Genomic DNA, 27,026 nt, shown 5'->3' with positions numbered 1-27,026 from the left:
GGAGGTTGTGGTCCTCCCGCTGATGAAGAAGCCGAATGTCAACATGGACCAGCTGGACAATCTGCGTCCCATCTTGCCACTCCCTTACTTTGCGAGGTAGTGAATATCCAGCTGACTGCACATATCAGCAAACATGATCTTTTCCATCCCACTCAGTCCAGTTTTCGAGCTTTGTACTCGACTGAATCGGCTTTGCTCTTCTCCACTGAGACCATTCGGAAATAAGTTGATGGGGGTCAGACGGCAGCCTTAATTTTATTAGATCTGAGTGCCGCCTTAGACACCATTGCTCATCACACGTTGCTTCAGTGTCTCAGGAAGGGAGGGGTGGGTGGGAAGGCACTAGAATGGATGGAATCCTTTCTGCAGGACTGGAGCTTTCAGGTAGCACAGGGACCTTATCTATCTAAGAGCATCAGGCTTAATCAGGGGGTGCCACAGGTGTCCACCCTTAGCTCGACCCTATGTAATCTTTATGTTGCCCCAGAGGCAGACATCACTGGAAAGTACGGGGTCAAAGTTGTGTCCTACGCTGATGACACGCAGCTGGTGGTGTCCTTAATACAGTCAGATGAGAAGGCAGCCACTAATTTTAATTCCTGCCTGCAAGAACTAGCAGTGTGGATGGCTAACAACTGCCTTAAACTGAACGGGAGCAAGACAGAATTGATGGTTATTGGCAAGGCACCTTCTGTGTGGACATCGACGTGGTGGCCAAAGACCCTGGGCCCTATCCCTGTGCCTAGTGAACAGATTAAGAACCTAGGGGTGTGGCTTGATCCCAAGCTCACGTTTGAGCATCAGATAAGGCGAGTGGCAGGAACATGTTTTGGAATCTTGCTTGGACTACGCAAGACCCTGGACCTCTTGCCTACTGTAGCTAGGAAGACCATGGTTCACACCTTGGTAACTTAGAGGCTGGACTATGGTAATGTACTTCACCTGGGGGCCAATGTCAGCTGTGTACAGAGGCTTCAATGTATTCAGAACGCAGCAGCCCGCCTGGTTCTGATGCTGCCCAGGAGAGCCTCTTCCAGGAAGGATTTGGTTGTCCTGCATTGGCTCCCGATTAAGGAGCGAATCCTGTTTAAAGCTCTTTGAGTGGGGTGGGCGCTCCTTTAGTTTTGTGGCAGCTCAGCAATGGAATAGACTCCCGTGGGGGCTTCGGATGGAGGCTTCGGAGTTGACCTTTCGTAAAAAGCTGAAAACTTTTCTATTCTACACTGAGTAGAGTTTTGGTGCTGTACCCTGGTTGGGTGGTGGCCTAGTAATTATGTTTTTCTCGACCGTAGCATAGCGCGGGGAAACACTGGTTTAGTGTAACCAAGCGCTTTACAAATGTCATTATTATTAATATTTACCAAATTGTGCAATCCTAGACAATTGTTTTATTTCACTTTCGCTCCTTTTTCTTCAGTATCACATATAAGAGGACCTTGAAATATATGACTACAGGATGTGCGCTGTACAAAGATTTCTCATGTGTTAGATTCAATAAACTAAAATGTTGTTCATGTGTGATAGGTACCTTGGGCACCTTAAGAGTGTACATAACAACTGACTTGCCTCTTAGTTCACTAGTGCTATTGTTGTCAGAGTGGTGGGAAGAATAAATGTTTCTAAATTCATATTTTAAAACTATCAATTAAAAAAAATATTTCTCAATGCACTGATATAATCTGATATAATCAGATGAAATGATTCTGCACGTTAATGAAATACACTTTCTGAATTTTGAAGAAACCTTATCATGTCTTTACACCTTTGCTGCATGGGGGCTTAGAAAATGAAGTTGTTCCTAAAGTTAGGTGATGCAGGACAACCTAGTTACTTTCTTTCCCTAACTTCAAGTAACCTTTACATAAAGGCATGTCTGTTTATTTAAATTGTTTCTAATGTTCACGCTGAGTGAAGTTAACAGCAGCCCAGTCCTGCTGTTGATCAGCGGGCCACATTTAAAGGTCAGGAGGGCCGCATTGGGCCCCCGGGTCGTACTTTGTGAATCCCTGTCTTAAGGCAATCCTGATACGTTTCCACCATTCTGGTTCACTTTTTCTTGTGGTCTCCCCTGCCAGAGGAGCTCAAATTGCTGGCATGGCTTTTCTAACATCATTCCAAAGTTCTGGAACAAATGGTCCCTTGTTCTTCAACAGATTGCCAATGACGGAATGTTGCCCAAGGCACAGAAGTTTCGTCTAGTCTGTTAGATGAGGTCTTGGCCTGTAGTTAGCTTTAGAGTTAGCGTAGATTTATTTTCATAAGCCAGCACTAGAATGAAGATGCCCTTCGACAAATGTTCATCTCTTTAAAAAGCACTCACTCACTCACTCACTCACTCACTCACTCACTCACTCACTCACTCACTCACTCGCTCGCTCGCTCGCTCACTCACTCACTCGCTCACTCACTCGCTCGCTCACTCACTCACTCACTCACTCACTCACTCACTCACTCACTCACTCACTCACTCACTCTTCCAGTGACTGATAACGAGGTGTCCGGGGACCCAAACTAAGAACAATTTGAATCACGGCACAGAACCTAATCAGCTCTCCTTCAATGATCAAGCTCAGACACAGTTGTTCAAGCAGGAGTCTGACCTGCTATGACAGTGCACCCAACATGAGCTCACACTACACACACTACTCGATTCGAACCTCTGGGCCCTGGTTCTGTTCTCCATGCTCCACTCTACCATCTTGTGTAAAGCATTAGCTGCAAGGCAACATGTGACGCTCCAGAACGCTCGAAAATAAAAAATAAAATAAATAAATAAATATATCATTCAAAAGATGCATTGCATTTAATTTGAGACTCTGTTGCTAGGAAAGAACAAGACATTTCAAGATATAATTGCACGTGTTACTAAATGATTCAATACCATTGTCACAATTGTCCGATTACTGATGAATTAAAATGTAGTACGTTTCTTTTTCCAAGCACAGGTTTCAAGGCCCCCCAGCCTGTATTTCATTTGTCCAAAGAGATGGCTCATCAGACTCAGCTGAAGAATGAATTCCATCCGATGGTCTGATTATTGTCAGATGCATTATGGGACATCACTTATAATTTTTTCAAACTATGGAATGAAAACACATATTGTCAGAGGCAAGACGTTTCACGTATTAGTTACTGTGGCGGAGTGGCTCCAAGGTCCGTGGAACCAGTGACGTAACGAAACTTGACCCTCCCCCACTGCAATCTACAGGGAGGGGTCCCCCACGCTCTGGACCCATTCAAGCCCGCCACCCATGCCCAGTGCTGGAGGGCCCCCCCTTTCACCACGGGGGCTATCATTAGCTTCACTACACTACCATAACACGTCTTTCTTTACTAGATTCACTTTTATATATGTTTCACTTCATGTCATTTTGTGATGAAGAGTTTAGGTCATGTATTATTCGAGCCAAGGTCACACTAAAAGTGCTATTTAGACAAATCTAATATGTTCAGGATATATTGCTACTGCCTAGCACATGGACATCAATTCACCGAAATGCCAGGGGTAGTGGAAGTGATCTCACACGCACTTTGAGCTCCACTTTCACTCACACACATACTTACTCATATGCACAAATTTACACATATACAGGCTCTCAAAATAAACCTACTCTCACCCGCAAGCATTCACTCAACATACATTTTAAAGCATTTTTTACTTAACTCAGCTGCCAGGCACAGACATATTCCAGCTTATTGTACTCCATTTTTATTACAGTATTAGTGAATAATATATTTTATTCATTCACTATTAGTGTAATAAAAGATTGCCAGAAAATAAAGAGAGTGAAGCCCCAGCTGCCCCTGTGTTCCTGGCACTGAATTTGCCACCTCTGAGGCCAGGGGACGCAAAGCCAGTGGTCGCAGCTGCTACCCCTGGTCACCACTAAATGACGTCCATGGCCGAGTAGGTAGTAAGCAGGGGTATGTTCAAGGGCAACTCTAAGGTTCAAAGTACAGTACAGTGTAAAACTACCAGAGACAAAGACAACTAACAGACACAGAGCTTCAAATGGAGATATGAAAGTGCAGGTGCTCTTCCATTAAATGCATTGCATCTCTGCTAAGAAGTGCTGGTTCTTCCTCTCTTTCTATTTAAAGCAGTGCAGTTACTCAGGTACCCGAGAGTACATGTCCATTAGAAGCACTGAGACACAATAAAACACAAAAACATATGGAACTCAAAATTTACACGTACCTGATGTGCCCCACAAAGAGAACTCCAGGGAAGTCTGTCTGGTGAATGGATGGTCTAGACTGATATTTGTAGATACTCCTGGTAGATGGCCCACATATGTCGATTGGGGATGCCAGCAAAAATACCGAAAGCTGCATTCTTTCCATTTTCCACCAGTTTTAGGAAGCTGGGACTTCTCAGCCTACTTTCGTCTGCTGTCTACCACGCAGTTCTCTGATTATGTTATCCATGGGCTTTGTTTGCTCTCTCTTTTTGGGCTGGGCCACTAATGTGCAAGTAACAGGATGTTAAGTTGGAGTCATTTAAATAAATCAGTATGCGCGAATGCAGTGCTCATTCTCTGATCAGGTGATACATGGCTCGTTGTCACAATAAGACGTCTTCAAGCATTTTTCAGGCGAGGCCCCTTGTGTTCGATAACTTGATTATCCCTCTTGTTTTACTAAGATAACAAACTATATATGTATGGGTTTTGCATAGAGCAAACCTAACTAGAAAGCAACTGGGCGTTGTGAGCCATGCTAAGTATTATCCATGTATAATTATCTTATCTTCAGAAGACTATTCAAGAGTTGGCTCTTCCCTACATAACCACCATACACTATGCACAAATGTACATCATATCCCTGTGTATGTACGCATTTCATTTGGTTACGTCTGGATAAGTACATTTCAGTGTATAAATATGTATAAAAGTTATGTTTATAAATACATATTCTTTAGGTATGCTTAACAAATGTACATATTACTTACGGTTATATTATTCTATGCTTAACATGTACATAGGTCACTGCATAGTGTCATATAAGTATTGGATTAGATGCTTATGGTTCTCCGTATACTTATCTATCACAATATGTAAATTTTCTCATCTACAATTGCTTCACTATTGAATTATTGAAAAGAAAAAAAAACAACACACAAATAAATTAGCTTAAAGTATAGCAACACTTGAAAGTCTATTTCCATGTACTTATATATTCATTACTTTAGTCCTACTGTAAAAAGAAAACATTTGAGTCTCTGCAATGCACTACCCTATGTTTCACCCTATGCCTCTCTCAATATGTCCTCTGCCTCCACTCTCTGACTCATCCCAGACCTCATTCTGCAACTATGATCTCCAAAATAACCGTTTTAGAGACTCCCTTCCTCTATCCCTCCTTGCATTACCGCAAACCTCATTTTACTACTAAGATCTCCCAAACAACCCTTTCTAAATTCTTCCCTTGTGCATCCCACATTAGACTCATCCACCACCTCATTTTACTACTGTGATCTCCCTAATCCATTTCTAGAGACTCTTCCCTTCTCCTACTACTAGCTTCTGAAGGTGCATTTTCTTTTCACAACACTTAATAAAGCATGCTCTTCCCACGCTGGAAAGAGGTTTAAACTTAATTATCGTTGGTTTTAATTTAGATTGGTCTCTTGTCTAGGAATGGCCATGTAAAGTGAAAGTTCCATGTGCAACCAGTGTATATGGCTAAATTTACTACTATTAAATGTAAAAAAAATATTTTGGGTAAGAACTATTTTTTTATTAAACAAATCTCATCATACAGTACAGAGCTTGACGAGACATTGCGGGTACGAGGACACAATACGGTACAGAATAAAAGACACAGAGTGGCCAAGCAACATCTTTGAGCATACAATTGAATACGAATTGGCACTTTTATGGTAACAGGTAATGCTTCAATACTTCAACACTTCACTTCCCCCATGGTAGAGAACGAGAGGGCCAGATTAAATGCTGATGTTTCCCCCCCCCCAGGGTCGTGCCACTGTATTCCCACCAGGGGCCCCAAACCCTCTCCCACGTTTTGGGGCAACCAATGCTGTGGTAAACTACTTCCTCTGCCCTCTGGCACCAGTCAAGGTCAGCTTTCCACTCAGTCACAGACGGGGGAAGAGCCACCCCCGCCGTCTGGTGATGCTTCGATTCGCCACTCCAGCCACCAGTACAAGCCAGATCTTGGTGTACCTGGCCAGTTGTCTTCCCCCTGCACCACCAATAGCAACCATTTGGCGTTCATGGGCACCCACACAGACAGGACCCTAGGCATCACATTCCGCCAGTACTCTTGGATCTTGGAGCAGTGCAGGATTGTGAGCTGTATTAGTCTGAATCTAGCTCAAATAAGTATTTCTCTGGGGCCCTGTAAGGCCTCAGCCCAGTCTTCATCAGCAATGTCTCCTAGATCATCTGTCCAGGAGCTTCTCAGGGGTCCAAAGGGGTCAGGGGAATTATTCCTCAGCTGCCAATAGATCACCAACACTCCTTTGTCTGGACTGGGTTCCATGAGCAAGCAATCTTCTAAGGGAGAGTTGTCAGGCAGATTTGTCCCCTTCAGAATATGGACTATTGAAAATTTGTGATACCAGCAGATTTGTCTCAAATGTAAGTTAACTGTGCTTTCAGTAAAATCCACTAATCAAATTTTGACCACGGTATAACTTTTTGCACATAGAGGGTGTTGTAATCTTTCTCTCCTTCTCTCTCTCCCCGCCCACCCCTCTTCTCCCTGACCTCTTGGTATGAACCACTCTACATCCTGGAGTGCGGGTTAGAATGTTGGGATTAGCTGCTGCCGCCAAGCTGGAAGCACCTGTTGTATTTACGACAATAAACCTAACGTTGGAACTTACTAATTGGTAGAGATTTATTACTACATTTATGGCGACGAGGACGGGATACTGAGCCAGGGTCAGTGTGGTGTTTTCCCCTGGATATATTTGACGCTTGAGCGGAGCAAAGCAACAAGGAAGTCTCACCCAGTTCATGAAGAAGAATATTCGGTCTACCTCGAGGCCGGTTGAGAGCGGAGACAAGGAGTTAAACCGTCGATGTTGAGGTGAAGCGTATGACTCAAGGCAACGGTGCTCTGATCCAGGCGGTGAAGAGACGTTCATCGGCACCAGGCTCGGTCCCCTCCGTGGTTTGTGAGGACTGTTATGCTGTGGGCGAGAAGCAGGGAACTCTCGTGAGGAGAAGACGGAGCAGGTCTTGTTCCGATCTTGCGCAGAGTCGTCGACGGGAAGTTCCGGCCCTGAAAAGGGGCAGTAGAAGGAGGACTTCGTTTGCCTAACCCTTCATGTGTGAAGCTAGGAGGGAATAAAGGAAAAGTAAAGCGGAGGACTCCTGGCGGTGGTTTTCCGTTCCGGGTGAGGAGATGTTACTTGACACCATGCTGAGTCCCCTCCGTGAATAGTTAGGACATCCAGCCGGTGGTTAAAAGCGAAAAGTCTTTGGGTGAGAAGACGGAGCAGGTCTGGCCCAGAACTAGCGCAGAGCAGTCGACGGGAAGCTCCGTTTCAGGGGACGCGTTTTGGAAGGAGGATCTCGTAATTTGCGCTCTTCCGCTGTGGTGTGGAGAGGGCGGTTGGAACGGAAGGCACTCCAAGTGGTTCCCGAGCGAGTCGCACAGGTCTGTGAGGGGAGCCATGGAAGCTGCGCGAGGATAAAGGAGTGGAGAAAGGAACGCAGTCCACCTGAAAGAAACGGCCGTGAGGTGAGCGCCAAGACTGCGAGTCGTGAGTGAAGGACAGCATTTGGGAGTTGTTAACCCATAATCTCGGAAGCATAGAGGCGAGCAATTATCGGCCTCAGTGAATGTGATATAATTTTATATTAAGGGGAGGAAGATTAACCTCAGCTGTACTGCATAATTGCATGGAGTAATTGAAACGCTAGGAGGAGCGTTCGAAGAAATGTACGGTGTGGAAAACGAATGAAGCTGTGCTGGGGCAGTGAATGGTAGCTGCATAAAGAAGATATTTCATTGAGTGGTGAAGAGGAGTAGCCTCAGCCGTACTACCTAATTGCAGGGAGCCACCGAAACGCTAGGAGGAGCGTTCAACGGAAGGTACGGTGTGGAAAACGTATGAAGTTGCACAGTGGCAGTGTATGGTAGCTGCATTGAGAAAGCATTTCAGGAACATAAAGTTTAGCGAGCTTTGGTTCCAGTGATCGAAAATTAACTAGGGCAATACCTTGAGTGAAGTAACCGTCAGTGATTATTGAGGAGGAGAGAAAAGGAAAACTGTACAAGGGACAGAGGGGGTCGTCTCCCCGAGGTGAATTCATTGAAGTCAAACAAATAATAGGAAATTAATATTATGGGAGCAAAGGAGGTGAGGTGATATAATAAGTGACCACCTATCAGTGGTAGCACCCCATTAGAGCTCAGACGCAGGATCCCTGTCTCTATATCCTAGTGCATATGCAACAGGGAAAATCTGTCAAGGAGTAGGAATTGAATTTCGGGTGTCGTGCCGGGCACCTAGCTTCAGTCCTCGGTTGTTAAAGGTGTATTGGTTCCATTCTAAGGAGGTGTGTGTGTCATTCAAAGTCGAATGCCTGACGGGGCAGTTTGGTGCGAAGAGGGAGAGCGTTAAGGCGACGACGACGTTTGGAGGCGATCGCCTTAAGGACAGGCGGTTGATTTATTAAAGCACCAGGACTCAGGTTGTGCAACGATAATTTAAGAAAATCCTCTGAGGAACGTGGGGTTTGCAGGGGGGTAAGTGTGAGAAGTACCCAGCACCCTGCGAGTATCTCATAGCGAGGCAGTGTGAATTACAGTCACGTCCCTTTTCATTCCTCTAGCCCCCTGTTCAATACGCACACAGTCATAACAGTCCTGTATTTGCCATCAAGATTCACCCTTCGGTGTGTAGTTGCACATAACCTGACCGTCCCATTTCGGTATCCAGTCAGAGTTTATTTGTTCCTTGCCATTTTGCGGAAGGGTCACCTGAGCAGTCCTCCTGGAAGCTCTTCTGTAATATTCATAGTGAGCTAATGCAAGTGCATGATATCATTAAGGGCCCCTGGGGCAACGTGGCCAAAAGATAACAGTGCTCAGTAGTGATCAGTGTGGGTACTGTAGTGCTGCATTTGTGGATTGGTGGCACATTCCGTGGAAGAGAAGAGGTATTGCAGCACACCCAACATGGAGTGGGGCCGAAAGTACAATCTCCCTCCACCTGAGCCGTTCATGGAGGAGGTTAATAAAAACATTGCGGAGTGGAGGGAGTGGAAAGTGTGTTTTGAAAACTATTTGTCCGTTTTGGGTGAAGAAGTAGCATCCTTGTCACCGGAAGCTAAAGCGGAAATTCTACTCCACAGCTTAGGTAAGGGTGGAAGGAAAATGTATCACAACATGGAGAAAGTTTTCATGTCAGGTACTGATAGAAACATGTATGAAAATATTCTGAACGTGTGGGACGAATATTATATACTAGCCACTAGTGAAATGGCACATATGGAAGAAAGTTTCAAGGAAAGAATGGAGGGCAAAGAGGATATCAGAGCCAGCAAGGTAGCTCTGAGATGCACTGTTTTAATAGAAGAAGTTGAGACGGAAATGATTACTGACACTGGTTCGAGATATAGCATGGTAAGCAAAAAAGATTGGGACAGTAAATTTGCAAAAAAATATGGCAGTGAACTAAAAGAGGCCAACACAGTCCTGAAAACATATGCAGGGGAGGATATACAGAGTATTGGTTACAAAGTCATGGATGTAGTTTATAAAGAAAACAAAACGAGGAGTACTATATACATAACGAGAGGTAGTATCAACACACTAGGGTGGAGAGATCAACAGAAGTTGAGGATTTCATGGGAAAAAAGAATAAAAGGACACGTAAATGAGCTGGCAGAGTATCAAAGCAAACAAAATACCAGAGGAGAAACTGTTGATGTTCGCATGCGACCACCTAAGATTATGGCAGCATTTGAAAATACTGCAAAGGAAAAGAAGTGGGAGAGTGAAGCTATTAGGGATGAACACAACAAGAAAAAAAACACATATCAAAGCCAGGTGGAGGAAAGAGAAATACGTAAGAAACCAGACAGAATGGACAGTAGTAAACAAAAAGTGAAGACGGGTGGAAATTTGGGAAAACTGGTGGTGAGTGTAGATACCACAACCAAAGAACGAGGATGGCAGATGAATAAAACCGACCAGTCCGTTTGCAAAGTGATGCAGCACAGAATGAAGCCGGATGGGTTCCAACCCAAGTGGTCAGAGGAGCATATGGACAATTGTGATCTAGAAAGAGTGAGAGATGCAAGATACATCGAGCCTAAAGGAGAAATAAAAAATGAATACTTACAAGGGATCGAGAATGGAATGACGGAAAGGAAGTGCAACATAAAGCCGAGAGACCTAGAAGGATCCCCACTAAAAGTTAAGGAAGGGAAGAGGGGTCCAGTATATGGTATGTGGAAGAAGCCGAAGTGCAAGGGCTCAGAAGACACGTATGATTTAGTGTATGGCAAACCCAAGAGGGAACAGCAGGACACACTCAAGCCTGAGGAGACTCATGCAAATGATCGGGGGCCGTCTAAAACTAAATGCGACAAAGATGGCAATCATAGTCATGACCAAGGAAGTGGGAGCAGAAGGAGGCCCAGTCCCGGTATTGATAAGTACATGGAAACGGAAGTTGGTTTCATCAGTGGTAGCCTTAGGGGTGCGTCCTGGCACAAGCTACTGCCCAGAGAAAGGGATTGTACAGCCATGCTAAATCTTCTGGTAAGGGATGGTAATTCCAGCAGTAGGAGTTCGGAATCCCAGGGAGAAATAGACGGAGTAGTAAGCTTGGACATGGGAGAGCTAAATGGGAAAAGGTGGTGATGCCTTGATTTCACCAACATGGGGATGCCCGTAGTGTTACATAATGCATACATTGATTAGCTTCATCTATCGTCATGAAGGGCACTCCCTGTTGGTGACAGACTGTTCCAGTTGCCTAACGTTTGACAAAGTAACCGCATAGCCTTCTTACTCCTGTTCTGAGTTTTTTAAAGGCACCAGACTTTTACAGTTGTTTAACGCTGGAAATGCAACCTCGTAACTATTTCAAATTCACGTGACAGTTACAGTTAATTAACATAGGAAATGCAACCTGTTAACGCTTCCTATTTCTATATTAATGTTTTAAAGAGTCTTACCTTATCTCTGCAAATGTATATGAGAACAGGGACACTCACCCTATTGATACAGAACTTGCTTTGGGACTATATACGCATTTTCCCCCCATCCCAGCCTACCCTGCGCATCTTCTTCCTGCACATTCTCTCTCCATCTTTTCTAAGGGAGGGAGGTGTGTTGTAATCTTTCTCTCCTTCTCTCTCTCCCCGCCCACCCCTCTTCTCCCTGACCTCTTGGTATGAACCACTCTACATCCTGGAGTGCGGGTTAGAATGTTGGGATTAGCTGCTGCCGCCAAGCTGGAAGCACCTGTTGTATTTACGACAATAAACCTAACGTTGGAACTTACTAATTGGTAGAGATTTATTACTACAGAGGGTTATTTATTCTGCCCATGGTGCTCAATTTAGCCAAAACGGCAAGGTGATTTAAGGGAAAAGGAGAGAGGAGCAACAGGGGAATGCCATACGTATGTCCTGCATTAAATTCTTCAAAATATGGGAGCACATATTTACTATTTGAAACCGTTCACTGTGAGATTTTGGTTACTTTCAGCAACTGGTTGAAATAGCTTTGCTCCGTTAAAGTTATCCTGAACCTTGTTAACCTGATCGGGCTAGTGGCTTCATCAGGACTACCAGAGTTCTTGAAGTTGACCCCTCACTGGTGAAGTGGTTGAGGCTTCTTCTTTCTTCCGATGTCCCTTGCCCGCTTAGTATCCTTGGTAGGCCCAATTAGGAATTGGAAAAGTACTCTATATATTTGCAAAGGCTGGCAATCATTATTTTGCTTACATCTCTTTCATTCATGTGATCTAAATGTAAATTCCTTTTAAATTCAATTTGCTGTACGAAGTTTTTTTCCTCCATTTTGACGGTTGCTCTATTCTTCTTCTTTTTTGTTGCATGTATATGTTGTTTAAAGCACATTCACCAGACTGTGCTGTGGAGTGTTCACCAGCATTTTGAAAAGCCTATATCAGACTTATGCTAAAAAAATAAACCAGTCATCCAAGGGTAAATCCAATTTCAACAATTTTGGGACTGACCAGTACATTGGATCCTTCACTTATCCTTGTTAAAAAAGAACATCATTTACAGTTGACTGAATATCTCCCCCCCCCACAAACACACAAATACGCACACCACACATCACATGCATGCACACAAGCAAGCACACACACACAGCAACTTAATTCAACTCAGACCTGTTCACAGTAGTTCACAAATATGACAGGTGTAATCCTTAAATCTAATTATTTCAGAAAGCTTTCTGGTGAAGTGTGGCTTTCAAACCTGCAGTAATAAGAACGGTTTAGGCTTAAATCCGGCTTACCTTGGATATTTGATTTTAATCTCCCCTCTTAGTTTTGAAAAAGGATGGCTTTCAGCAGGCTGAACCCCTGCCTGCCTCACAAACCCTATCACAAAAGGATTTCAAATGCATGGCTTCCACACTTCGATGAATATCTTTTATCAAAGATTTCTTCCAGACCACAGAATATAAACTAGGAAGCAGTACTCATAGTAACAGGCTGGGCGGCTCCCAGAATCTCTCTCAAAAAAGACAGCGCAAAGTTCTCCTGAATAAATACATATCTAAGTGGAGAAACAGAAGGGAGTCTAGTCGCAGATTTTACAGGTGGGATGAAAAAGGTAGGCAACCTCAAAAAGGGGCGTAGCCAAAGAAGTGTAACTAGGAATATTTTCCAAGCGGTGAGGCCTGTGCATTTAAGGGTGTGGATAAAAACGTGTCTGTGATTCACACAACCTGCAACCTTATCAGTATGTTAGTGCCTTTCTGTGAGTTTTTGTTTTTACATCCAGGCATTTCACACTACAGTGAACATACATTTAACACAAGCCAAACTTACTGCCTTTAACAGTGCTTTTTAGCAGTATCAGACAAATGAACAAAAGCAATGATTGTGTTGTAATAGTTTGAATTGGAAATATTTACATTTTCAAAAATATAAGTGAATTGAACATTACCAAGATTTGTGGAACGAGTAGTCTCTATCATTCATATTCTCCCCTTCGGAACTATCCCCTACAGTCTCTCTATTAGACATGTACATCCTTTTGCTCCCCACATCTTTCAGAAATTCTCCATCCGTACTTCTCAGTCGCCACAGTCTGCTTCATTATCGCTGTCTTTTTATCTGCACTTCTGCAGGTACTTCACTGCATCAGCTCGAGCTTTCACTGTGATCTCCTCCTCTCAATGTCTATCTCTCGCTATGAACCCCTTTCTACAAACAAATACACACACACGCTCTCTCTCTCTTTCTCCCTCTCTATTTCATAAACTCATCTTCTTTCCCTTTGGTACTGTCAAATTTTGGGGAGAGAATGTAGCCTTACGGCTAGAGTGGTCGACCTCGGACCTGGGGAACCGCGTTCAAGTCTCGGTAACGACGCTCAACATCCTGTGATTCTGGGCAAATAACTTAATCTCCCCGTGCCTAACAAAAATGAATGTGTTCATCTGTAACAAAACTGTTGCTCATGTAAAGAGCTCTGATACCTGATGCCTTGGGTCTAGTTCACGTAATATAAACTCTAAATACAAAAATAAAAAATTCAACAGCTTTCTATATTTTCTTCACAGACATTCACATAAAATGCCAATCACAATTGCCATATATGTGAACATCTTCTATGTACTGTTAGACCTGGCTTTTTCATCGAGTTTAGCCCCAGACATTTTGTTTTTTGGCCTCCTGTTTTTGACCCTGTTTTTCTGATCAGTGCCAAAGTGAATATGCTCTCTGTGTAAATTGGGAATATAGATTGGTGTTTCCATGCTTGGCTTATTTGACTTACTAGTAAGTCCCTAGTACAGTGCACTATGTGTGCCCTGGGCCTGTAAGTCAAATGCTGCTTGTGGGCCTGCAGCACTGATTGTGCCACCCACACAAGCAGCCTTTCAAGGGAACTCAAACCTGTCACTGCAGTGTCTGTGCGCAGTCTCTTTTGCCGTGTCAACCTGGCAAGTGCTCCCACTTTCAACGAACACAGCGGAACCGGTTTGGGTTCCAATCAAACAGCACAGCCATTTCAGCAACTGAATGAATCAAATTAATTGAGTTCTCCATTTTGTCTTCGTTTAAACTCCACGCTTACTCCATTACTCTTTTTCCCTCTTCCTTTTATTTCATGTTTTCTTCAAATCATTTCATTTATTTCGTAACCATGCTAAGCTTTACACATCAGCAAAGGACACCAAATAATTCCACATGTTGTTTTTTTATTTTAAAATAGCCCAATGCATTTCGGGCACCCACTTGCCAGGCCCTTACCTTCCCATGTATTACATGTAAGTCACCCCTAAGGTAGGCCCACCGTACCCCTGTGGGCAGGGTCCAGTCTATGTGAAGATTAGACATGTACTGATGTGTGTGACATGTCATGATAGTGAAATACAGGGTAATTTGTTTTTTGCTATTGGAAGGATAACTGTCCCATAGGAAAAATGGGAGTTTATTTATAACATCTTATAAGTATAACTTTCCATTGGGACAAGATAGAAAGCTGGAGTTTAGTATGCCTGTACTCAGAATATAAACATGCGTCTTTTAATAAAGATGATTTTTGTATAGTGAGTTCGAAAATATCACTTTTAGAAAGTGGATATTTTATTTCTTAGCCATCCTGTGTGCCTCTGCTCGTTTATGGATTAACTGTATGGCTTTGGAGTGACAGGGGCTAGGGATGTGCATTAACTGTAGACGGCCACCGGGGAGGGGGGTTGATGTGCGCCCTGCCTTTTCTGGATGATTCCCGGCTGGGCTGAATAGATCTGGGCTGCATTTAGAGTCGGGGGAAGAGATTTCCTTTCACGTGAATGGGCCTGGTCTGCTTTACACAATGCTGTCTCCATCTCCTTCTGGGAAGCTGGACCAGAAAGGACAGAACTGGTTTTGAGTGAGTAAAGAGTTTAATTGCCACAAGGGAATAAAGAGAAATGGAATATAAATATTGGGGCCCAGACCTGAACATTTAGAATACTTTTGGACTCAAGAGGACCCTCAGCCAAGGAGAAGAGCTGGGAAAGCTGAAGATGAAGTACTGTCCCTTTCCTGTGTACTGTCTGGGATTGGTCTGCAGTGCTGCAGTGGCTGTTTCTGCCAAGGAGGGGAACTGTTTGTTTATCCTGCTTGAAGAAGATCTCAAAGGGCTTGAAGTAGAGCTTGCTTCCTGTTCTGAAGTCTCAGGGACACAAATACTTCACCACCAGCCCCCCTGAACTCTCTTGCTGGGAGTTCTGACCTGCCAAGATGTGCCTGTCCATGTGTTGGGCTTCTGGAGGTTATCCTGCTGCTGGGAACTGGGATGCATCGCCGCCACGTGGGAAGGATTTCCATGCATCGCCATCTTGCTGCTGAAGAAACAGATTCAGCGCCTGCCCGTGGTTGGAGAAATCGCAGCACGCCGAATCCCGTGTACCTGTCTCTGAAGTCCGAGATCACCGCACCAATTTCGACACAAGCCCTGCTGGTCAGCTGCAAGAACAGATGCATTTTGGAACGGCATCTAGAGAGAACAACGCAGCACTGTTGCCACCACCGCTGCATCGAGAACCGACAAATCCACAATGCCTAAGCATTGCACTGGGGCACCAAGTCTACATCAACTATGGGCTGCAATAAGAAACTGATGCATCACCTCCCCGCACAGTAAGAAACAAAGGCATCACCTCCCCTTCAGTAAGGAACCAACACATCACCTACCCTGTGTGGCAGTAAGGAACCGATGCATCCCTTCCCCATGGAGTAAGGAGCTGATGCCTCACCTTCCCTGGGCATAAGTAACTGACGCATCACCTTCCTTGCGGCTGTTTTTCTATGATTTCTATGAGGTTCTTTCTGTTGAAAGTGTTGCATCTAAAGTTTACAATGGAATGAACTGTTTTTACCTTCTAAAAGTCATATATTGATAACTGTATTGTGGATTGTAGTCGTTTTGGTCTTTTTTGGTTTAAATAAAGATTACTTATTTTTCTAAACTGGTGTGGTGTCCATTTGTAGTGTTTTCATTGGATTATTGCATGTGTGCACAAATGCTTTACACACTGCCTGTCTGCTCATGCCAAACTACCAAGCGGGTGAGCAGGGGTTATTTTAGAAGTGTAGCTCCCTTACCCTGACTAGGAAGAGTGTCCCTACTTGGATAAAGGTGCAAACCATTGCCAACTAAAGTCACCCATTTCTGACATGTACCCTCTGCAGAAAGGTCAAGGATTGGAAGAGCATGAAGAGCATGTAACCTGACCATCATTATGACCCACTGCCAGGGACTTTTCGAAGCTTGCATTGCTTTGAGTCTCTACTCCAGAGTTCCCAATTGTGCCGTCAAGAACACCCACACACAGCCTGAATTCACCCAGACGTCTAGCGGTGACTGAGTTCTCAGCATACACTATTCAAGGGTCATGTATTGTAATGAAACAATTGCAGAAACACAGCATCCGGGAAAAGTAAACACTGTGAGTGAATACAAGATGAAGTAAACATTTGAAATGTAGACAGGGACTGCACCACTTCTGTGTATTACCATACCAGTTATTATAGCTATTGTTGAGAAATGAATTATTGATTTGTCCCTAAAGTTAAGAACATGAATATAGGGTTCTATGGGGACCACTTTCAAAGTCACAATTTGATGGCTGCCAGCTCTGAAACCCAAATGGACCTGCCCCACATATAGCCATGGTAGTGGCCCTATTTACAGTTTTGCGCTAGTAACAGCCCAATGACTCCCTTACAGAAAATCCACTACATACTCGGCGAAGAGATTCCTGGCACATGCCATTGAGCCACCAGGAGTATATCATTACATATGTAGTGCCCCTGTCAGCTGTGCTGAAGTGCACCGCCCGCTCACACATCTGTGCTGCTCTGTGTCCAATGCACCATGGTACAGTGGAATGCAAGAGAGAAGCTTTACTGAAAGGGCGTGTACAGCCTTGAGCTGCACCCTTCCTCCTCGGTGCAACCAGCCCACCAGTCTGGTTTTAAGGGTCCCTGGACCAGAACCTTTTGCAGTCGTTGACTTCCAAATATGCAGGTAGTTAATTTCTGCGTGCTGAGTTTTGCAGGGGGAGCCTTTTGGCCCTCATTTATAATAATAATCTGAGGGGCCTTCCTCACAGACAGCCCCCAGTATATTGTGTGCAGTCGTCACTGTTTTATGTAAAAATGTGTGTGCTTCCTGGCCCTTCACAAGCGGGTATCATTAAGAAGCAGATATAAGACTGAGCTTGGGCACCCCCTCCGTCGCTTGAACAGGGAGCAGGGATCAGTCCTCTATGAAGTGGATAGAGTATCTGAATGCCCAGGCCCTCCTGCAGAAATGTGGCTGTTGCCTACTACTGAAAGTGTTCACACCTCCCAGAAGCAACTATCCTCTGAGACTGCAACCTGGGCTCCACCTCCTTGTGAAGTGCTCTTTCCCTCTGGGGAATGTCACTACTTTCCATGAAGTACTATCTGGCATATATCAGAGGTCTCATCTAATTGTCATGGGCATTTGCCCCTACAAATGAGTTGTTCCTGTCACTGACACGCACCAGCTCTCAATGTGTGGCAGCAAATTTAGAATTACACATGAATTTGTGGTCTCTTTTGTAAATTCAAAAGAGTGGCAAATGTCAAGCACCAGATGCAGAGGCCATCTATGCCAGTTCTACCTGGTGCATTAGAGGTCACCACCTCAAGACAACTTGGTCCTATAGATATGTTTATTACAGGAGTTTACAAAATTGCAGTTTCCTTCCCACTTCAAGATGCTGGGGTGGCCAAGACAGTCTTTTGCCGGACAGGCAGAGTAGTTAGACTCCAGATGGATAAGAAACTACGGGGCATATTCTCAAGGAGCTATCGCTGAGTTAACTGCACTTTATAACAGCCAAAGTCACGATAAATGTATTTCCTCATTCACGAACTGGTGCTAACAGCCCATAGCACCAGTTTACCTGCAATAGTAGCCACAATAAACATTGCCACAGATGACCCCCGCAACTATTGCTAATGAGATGCAGAGTAGGGATTCCGGAGCAAAAAGCAGCAACAACACCACTCCTAAACATTCTCAACGACCAGCCAGATCAGTGGTAAGATCACAAAACATGCAATAAGGCACGTTAGCAGCAGCAAACTAACACCCGCGCTGACCTGGTGTAAAGTCGGACCAGAGCCTGCTTCACAAAATGGAGGCCAGCCCAGAGCCACACCTGAAGAACAAAAGATGCCATGGAGCCACTGAACATGTGGCCCGGACACCCAAGAGGGCCACAAGACCCACCGCCACCACCCCAAGGACCACCCCCCACCCCCGAACCCCCATCGCCCCCCACTCAACACAGAGGCAGTGATGACAAAGTCAGCGATCCTCTGAAAATTCACCAACCACACAGACCCAACACGAAAGAATGTCATAGCCCACCACAGGCAAAAAAAAAAGAACCATCCTCCGCATCCTGACCACCATTGCACGCAGGCGGATGGTACCAACACAGCGGACAACCAACATCCCACCACAGACCAAGCTGCTGGCCATGATGCACCAGTTGGCCACTGGTATTCTCCAACCAACATCTGCACGAGTCGGAGGAGTCACACAGCCAGCCCAATTCAAGTCCCTCACAAAGATCATGGATGACACCATCAGCTTTGTACCCCACTATTTATACTTCCCCCACATTGCGCAGGGACAGCTGGAGACCAAGAAAGGAATCTACCCCACAGCTCTCTTCCTGCACCTGTCAGGGGGCAATTGACTGCACATATCTCCTACTTGTGCTCCCTAGTAACACTGCACACAATAAGCACAACAGAAAGAGCACAAATCCCACCAATGTCCAGGCAATATTGGGCCACCGAGGAATCCCTGCCAATGTCACCGCCAAACCCCCAGGCAGTGTGCACGAGCCCTACACCTTCCGACAGTCCATCATCAACCTATGCTACCAGGTTGGCACCCACGGAAATGCACTTCTTGTTGGCCAATTAACACACCACACACCTCAACTCCACAATCATGGAACTCACAACACAGGAAATGCACACATCACAAGCTCACATACAACATGCACACCCACCAGACACAACAGAACAACTTATTGTGGGATCCTGGGCCAGCCATGTACATTAGCCATCAACGGCATGGCACCTCAGCCACACAATAGCAGAATGTGAGAAGAGGTGGGGACCAGGCATTTGCGAAGGAGGCAAGTGACACATGAATGAGAATGTACACAATGTCAAGTGTGGCGTGGATGAGCAGGACAGACTACAGTATGCAGACCACACACATATCCATGTCAACATACCCGCTGGTGTATGGAGTGTAGTGGACAGTGGATGCAACCATGTCACCTCAGCCAGTGGGGAGGTACGCAGAAATGTAGCTTGTTACGTCCCCCCAGTAAGCGTGAGCGGAGTGGGCTGGCCCGGCATATGCCAGGCCAGCGTAGGGGTGTGAATAAAAGGCACGTAGCTCTAGGGGTGGTTCTCTTCCGGAATGTCCAATGACTCTGCCAGGGCGGCGTCCCTCAGCCCGCCACGAGGCTGATGCCATCGTCCTGAGCGGGGTTGCCTGCGATCCTGTGCGGCTGCTGCACCCCGGGACGCTGGTCCCCGAACCAGTCGTACCCGCACCTGCGCACCCAGGCCTCAATGTCCACCTGCCGACATCAGCGTGTGTCAAAGAGGGCCCACCATGTGCCGCTGCAAACTCCAGGCCAAAGGCCCGCAACCCTGGCAACCTGCTACGACAATCACGTCTTCCGCGAGCAAGGCCCGCAGTACTCCTTTCTCATTGACGTACTCTACCGGCATACACAGCGGACAAGTAGGTCACACATTTGGAACTAAGTCTTGATTACACTATGGTTGAGGACGTATGGCTGAGCTGAAGTCACTATACTTCCTTCGATGTGGTGATACCAAGTCTGTGCATCGCAGTACAAATACACATGTCTGTGGGCTCACACGGACTACTGCTCCCGGGCCACACTAAGCTCGAGTAGTTCACACATTTGGAACTAAATCTTGATCATGCAATGGCCGGGTACACATGGCAATGCAGACTTTAAATCCCTATACTCCCTTCAATGTGGTGACACTAAGTGTATGTATAGCATCACAACACACGTTTCTGCGGCCCCTTGCTGGAAACGCCTACCACCTACACTGCGGTCGAGCTGGTCGCACAATTGGAACTGAGCATCAATTTTTTCAATGGCAGAGTACATATTGCATGCAAGGAGAGGTGTAGGAGGATGACGCGTTGCAGTCAGGAGCAAACAAGGATCATTGTTACGGAGGTGATCGAACACTACCGACACTGCCCTGGTGTCACTAACTCTGTGCATCTGGGCCACTGCTGACCGCTGCCACTGGCCTACCCTGCGGTCCAGTAGGTCACATAGTCTTGATTTAGCAATGGCGGAGTTCATATCAGTATACCAGCATTATCGCAGACTGGATCCCCTCTTAGCCCTGGTGCCACTAGGTATGTTCCCTGACATTCATAGACACTCACTGGTCGTACATTGGTGGCGTCTGAGACTGTTGACTAGGGGGTAGTATCATCCTAATGTAGCGGAAACCTAACTGATTCTGGCAATGAGGCTGTCACTTTCTAGTTCACCATTTGCTGCTTCCGGATAAAATCAGACCTTCCACATCATGCCCTGGAGGAAACCTTCCACTGTTCCCCGCAACCCTCTTCCACATTCACCCTCGACATCCATGAGGACCCGCCCAGTACACTTGGTCCTTCCTCAGTGCACCGCAAGTCACTGTCCCATGGCAGGGTGCCTGTGCAGGCCGCTGTGCATCAGGGGCCACTAACTCTGCTGGTCAGGTCCGGGAACCCTTCTTCGAGATATTGGATGGCCTCTGAGGTGATGGCCTTGGAGTCTTCAATGCCATGTGTCTGTGGCCCTGCGCTGTCCGCTGCCTCTGGCCTCAACAGCAGGCCCACCAGCTCTCACACATCCAATTGAGTCCTGCTCGGGCCGGACGTAGCATCACCGCAGGAGGCACACGCCACCATCGACAGGACCACCTCCAATCCCCATCTGCTAGAGTCGAAACGGTGGTACTGGCAGACTGACAGAGTTGCTCGCAATTGTCGTGAATGTCATCTCCTGCCTGATCCTCTGCTCAGCACTACAGGTGCCACTGACTCAGTGCACTGCAACTCACAGACACTTCTGTTTGCATGTTGGGTGACCTCTATACTTGCTCCGGCTCCCTCCATGTTGCTCAGCAGTTGACTCTGTTATGAAGGTGTTTTCTGTTTCCGTTGCACTGGTGTCCACTATTCAAGTTGTTGCCAGCCCCAAGCACTCCGTGCGGGCTGGCTTACACTCACCGCACACACGTCCAGCACAGGCATCACTGTACATGTGGCCCTGCCAATAAGGGGGTCGGGCGCACATGCCTGTAGCCAGTTCAACATAATATCTCAGTGTGTCCATGTGGTCCTGTTGTGTGCATGAGGGCCTTGGGCCCTACGACATTACATTGTTCTGTGTACAGCGGGCACAGACATGTCACGCAGGCAGCGGTTGGAGCTTGGACATATAGCTTCGTCGTCACACACTCAATTCATAAGGGGAGTGGCCTGAGCCATCGTACGCAGAGCCAACGTGGGTGTGCGACTACTATTTGCGTGCCCCTGGGTGGGGTTCTGTACTGTGAATGTGAATCTGCATGTGTCTCTATGGCAGTGTGGGTCTCCTTTGTGGGTGTAGGTGGTCCCTGACGAATAATAGACACCAACGTATGTGATCTACTTTGCCTTCCATGGGTTCGGACGCCACCCACACCTGTTCGGTCACCTCCTTTTGGCGTGCTGACACCTGGCATTGGGGTGCCATGTGTGAGTGGGTGAAGTGTTTTGAGCCAGCTGTGCTGGCGGCTAATTCCTGCTGTGTGGTCTGTTGCAGGGTCTGTGTTCTCCTCTAAGTAGCTTGGCTGCCCGGGTCCTGGTGGGGGGTTGCGTGGGATGTCCATGGGCTGTTGTTGGGCGTCATTATCGAATGTGTGTTTGGTCATCTCCGGCATCACGGATGTGTTATCTTCTGTGGTCTGCTGGAGGTGTTGTGTGCCCCTCTGCAATGTGACGGGGAGATGCATGTTGACATTGTGTTGACATGAATGTTGGTGCATTGTTCTTGTTTACAGGCAGACTGTATGACAATGTACATTGTGACTGTTTGGGAGGTGCAGGATTTGAATGTGGGACTGGGTACATTTGGACCACATGATGGATGTGAGGTTGTATGCGTACATTTCCATTTCACAGTTTCCAGCTCTGTCAGATGTAGTAGGCATGTTTCTGTGCGTGTGCGGAGCCAGTTGTGTCATCTGTTCTGCAGTATCTGCTTTACACATTGTACCACATTGTCGTCAATGTGGTTGTGCTGTTCTTGCTATGTGTGTGTGCCAGAGTGTGTCACGTGATCATGGACATGATCTAGGGTAATTGTGGGTGTAAAGTGTGCTGCACCTCGTTGTGCAGGTGTGCCATTGTGCTCATCTCCCCCCTGTCCCCCCAGTCCTTCTTCGTTACTCACCCTGTTGATGTTGTGTCAGGTCCTCTCGAGCTATGTCCGTACTCCCACCTCCTTGCACCATCTCCACACTGATGACTGAGGCCTCCATTTCCTCGAGCTCCTCCTGTGGCGCAGGACTCACACCTTCTGTCGCCATTGCAGCCTTCCTGTTGGCAGCGGGTTAGTGCCTAGTTTAGGTTGTCACATCATGCCAGCGCCTCTTGGCCTCCTCAATTGGTCTCCTCGACACTCCAACTGCAATCACGGGAGTCTACTTGTGGGTCAGTTGATGGTAGTGTTCTGTCACCTCCATGACGCTGATCTGGTTTTCCTGCAGACTGCACCCGTCTTCCTCTGCCTCTTCTCCTTGACCGTCCCCATCCCCAGTGTTCCTTGCTGGTGGTCTGTGGGGGTTGTTGGGTTTGCGTTGGCCTCTGCGCTTGGTCAGGGTGCATCCATGTTGCTACGCACTTTCGATTGTTTCTGGTGTGTTGTGTTTGTCATTTTATGGTGCATTTTCCCGCCAGACGTGTGGGATTTCAAGGCCTGTCACTGATTTTTACTGCTTTTTGTACCACGATTGGCCTCATTGCAAGATTTTTTGCGTTTGCGTTTTTCATTTTTCCAGGGTGGCGTTGATTTTAATGAGGACATTTGATGCGTTATCTGGAGACTATCGCATGGTACCGCCGTGTTGAGAATGCTTGGTTAACACGGCGTAATTTTCCAGCGATAGACTGCGATGTTGGAAGTTGCGTTAAGTTATTTTTGCGATTGGTTATCACACGTTCTTATGCCCCTATATCAATAGTGTGTGTAAGATTCGGGTGTTACCATTGCCAAGCCTAGTCACAATAATCATATTTTTTATATAGCTCGCAATGGTGCGCTTAACCAATAAATTAGAGAGCCCTTGTTGTTTATCAATTAATCAGCTTTGGAAGGATACAGGGACTGAGAAGACTTTAACCGGATTTAAATGTAGGATTTAGAGATTATAGAACATGTCAGAAGCAAACTTTTCACTCACTGAGACACCTTGAATTCAGCCTGAGCGCATACTTTTCAGGAACTTCCTGGAGTGCAGGTAATTGAGTTCTTACCATACAACAGATCTCCAAGGCAGCCAATTGGATGTTGATTCATGCTCTATTCTTTGAAACAAAAACACCCTTGCACTAGGTCCACTCGAAATGTCCAGACCATGCCCAAAACGAAGAACCCAGCTCCATGCTTCTGGATGTAGGCGATCAAGCAAAAACTTGCCTGCCTCATCGTGGACAACAGTGAGCTTAATTCTAAATGCAGCCAGGATCCACCGGTTCAGTCTCAGCCAAGGTGAGCCTCAGCTACTAATCAAAAGATTCCAGAAATATATGGAGGCCACTTAATTTAATTTGTGTTCAAAGACAGCACTCGTGGTGATTCTTAAACCTTCATTACTCGCGCTGAAGTGTTCATTTGGAAACTGCAGAGCATTTCTCCATTATCACATCTGCAGAAGACAGATCACACTCGGCTTGCCTGAAGTCCCAATACGACGCCTTTCAAATGATGTCTCTGTTCTTTGGTTGCATGGCAGCTCCTCGCTGTGATTGGTTGAGCGCCAGGTGACAAGAGCAAGATGAAATATGCCACTGTTTGTTTATTTATTTTATTTATGAAATTTGATGAAGCGCGAACAATGGCCCGAAGGCGTCTCGGCGCTGTGAACATATGCATCATATTCTCCACTGGTTGTGCATAAGCTATGGAATTACTGATTAAACAGCCAGGTTTTTAACTGTTTGCGAAAAGCCAATAGGGACGTGCAGGTTCGAATTGACTGAGGCAATGTTGATTGAATCTGCCTTATTCAAGTACTCTACTTAGAGGAAGCTAGAAGTGGCACTGTTGCATTCTCCTTCTCCAATTGTATTCTCAGAAATTTGCCCACAGCCAGATTCACCGTTAATTGTGTGGCCTTAGCATCACCAGAGCAGCCCTCCATTTCATCACTGGCACCTAGAAGCAGAGTCAACGCGTCCTCAGTTGTATCCCAGAGGAGGACTGGCACTGCTAGGCACGGGCGTGACAAGCCCTTCTCCTGCTCGGTTGTAATTGGTTGACAATTTCATTTTTCAGGTCACCTTCATCTCCGTGGCTGACACAGCCAAGTGATCCAAGCCCATGAAGGTTCCGCTGTCAGAGCAATCCAATATACACCGCAGCGTCTCCACATCACAGAACACAATCATCTACGGATGTGACCACCTGGTGCTACCCTTAGAAAGACACTAAATCTATCTCCTCTAGGGTGATGCAACTGTATGTAGGAACATTTGATTGCAAGTGTACTTGTCTTGATTAAAAACCTAGATTTGTGGGTCGAATGATGGCAGAAGCAGTGACATGTCTTCTACTTGAAAACCGTCACACAGCATCATTGATTGGCAGCAGCACAAATAATAAAGTTCGAACTCTTGCGTTTAACTTTTTACATTTTGCAAAAGCCTCAGCCACGTCCAAACTCAGAAGATGACACTGCTTTGCACACCCTGAGATCAAGCAGATCAAACATTGTCACACAAAAAAGCTTCAGCTAGAAAAACAAAGAAGCAAAACCCTTGGAGTCATGGGCACTCAACCTTGGATCATTGCACACCCAACAGGCCTTGTGAGGAAATGTCAAGATGAGCATCTTTGTAGGGACATTTCCATCCTTCCTTTACATTATTGGCACCCAACGTCTACACGACGGACAGGGTCCGTCACCCCAAAAAATACACTCAAAGATTCTCTGAAGCTTGGATCCTGGGAGACATGGACTCCTTCAAGTAGTTGATTTATCAGTACCAACCAAACCTGGAACAGTCTACAATATGGACTCACACAAGAACTGAGTAGTGGCCTTTGTGCACAAGCAAGTAGTATGAAAATAAGTAAATATATTTGAAAGGATAGGAGTACCAAGATTTGAATTAGTAGCACACCGTACGCACAGTCTGGTGTAAAAATGTATCAAATAAAAAATCTTATCTGAACTCATGATGAGACCTGGACCATGAGGCCTAATCATAACTCTAGAAGCGCAGGTTTCATGTTTCAGCAGCCCACAATTATGTCCAAACTAGTATAAACTGCGCAAAGTGCGTATAATAAGAGACAAAAATTGTGTTGGATCTTAGAGAATCAAGCAGAAATCTTTAGACGTTTCCTGTTGATATAGTAGTCTTTCCTCTATGTCATCCCTCAGTCTCCTGTCTTTATTAGTAACATAGTGCTGCAGGGCGTCACGTGGCTTCCAGACTCAAATATATTTGTGGCAGCTTTGTGTGAGAGCGCTTAGCTTAAGAATATCCTTCTCCACAACCACATAGGACATGCCACTAGGAGGCACTATTTAAAATGCTATGTGGCGTCAATATGGCACCCAGAGACATATTCAAAGTGTTTTACCCCGCATGAGCAAATACCATTCCCTTTGTTTCCAAATGTACATATGGTTTTCAAAGAACTTTCCTTTTCCTTGCAGAGGCTCCAGGGGGCATATTATCAAGGGGGTTTATCTCCGCTTTTTTGGCTTTAAAAGCCAAGAAAGCGGAGATAAAATTATCTCCCTATTACCTAGCTGTCGCTAACACCAGTTAGCGACAGCTAGTAGGAGATAGCGACCATCTTGGGCCCCACTTTGCATGTCAGTGATATTTATCACTAATGACATGCAAAGTGGGCGTGCCAAGATGTTAGCGACTGAAAACAGTCGCTAACATCGCTATCTCCTATTACCAACTTTTGGAGATATTCGCGCTAAGCGCGAATATCTCCAAAAGCTAACACCTGCCCTGAGCAGTTCTTAGCCATGTTATCCAATGGGAGGTGGATAACATGGCTAAGAGCATTAGCTCGCTAATGCATGAATATCGCTGACTTTTCAGCGATATTCATGCTTTGCGGCGATTTTTGTCGCATTTGCGTTAAACCTTGGTAATACCAAGGTTTATTTGCGGTAAAAATCGCCGCAGCTCAGCGGTAAAAATTTGTCTCTAACCAAGCAATAGCGATAATTATCGCTATTGCTTGGTAATATGCCCCCAGGTCATCTAATAAGCTCTTTGTAAGTTCTGGAGAAGTTTCGTCCAGAGTGGCTTTCCCTTGCCTCGTAACTCATTGTTAGTACACCTTATGAACAAGCCCAATCTGCTTGCATTTTACAAACAATAATTGACAAGCCACTAGTTCAAAGAAGCCTTCAACACCACCCAATGTTCCCTCTCCTTCAGCTCCAGCTTGGGTTCCTTAGCTGTGTCTCTACCTGACTACCACTCACAGCC

At 45.8% G+C, this 27,026-nt stretch overlaps 1 protein-coding gene across 3 annotated transcripts in view; it reads right to left on the bottom strand.

Moving 5' to 3' along the window:
- Positions 1 to 27,026, bottom strand: part of OXR1 (oxidation resistance 1) — a 1,826,889-nt gene that overhangs the window by 1,124,684 nt on the left and 675,179 nt on the right. Inside the window, exon 1 of one of the 3 annotated variants that reach the window (XM_086966106.1) lies at positions 4,199 to 4,344. The exons of the other annotated variants lie outside the window; for them this stretch is intronic. Coding sequence (XP_086822232.1) covers positions 4,199 to 4,344 — 146 coding nt within the window. Of the gene's footprint in view, positions 1 to 4,198; positions 4,345 to 27,026 lie in introns of those variants that run through there. 3 annotated transcript variants of the gene reach the window in all.

This window comes from Lissotriton vulgaris, chromosome 4_1 (assembly GCF_964263255.1).
Source record: "Lissotriton vulgaris chromosome 4_1, aLisVul1.2, whole genome shotgun sequence".
Lineage (NCBI taxonomy): Eukaryota > Metazoa > Chordata > Amphibia > Caudata > Salamandridae > Lissotriton > Lissotriton vulgaris.
The sequence above is the reverse complement of the archived record's forward strand: the minus strand, read 5'-3'. Positions and strand labels throughout refer to the sequence as shown.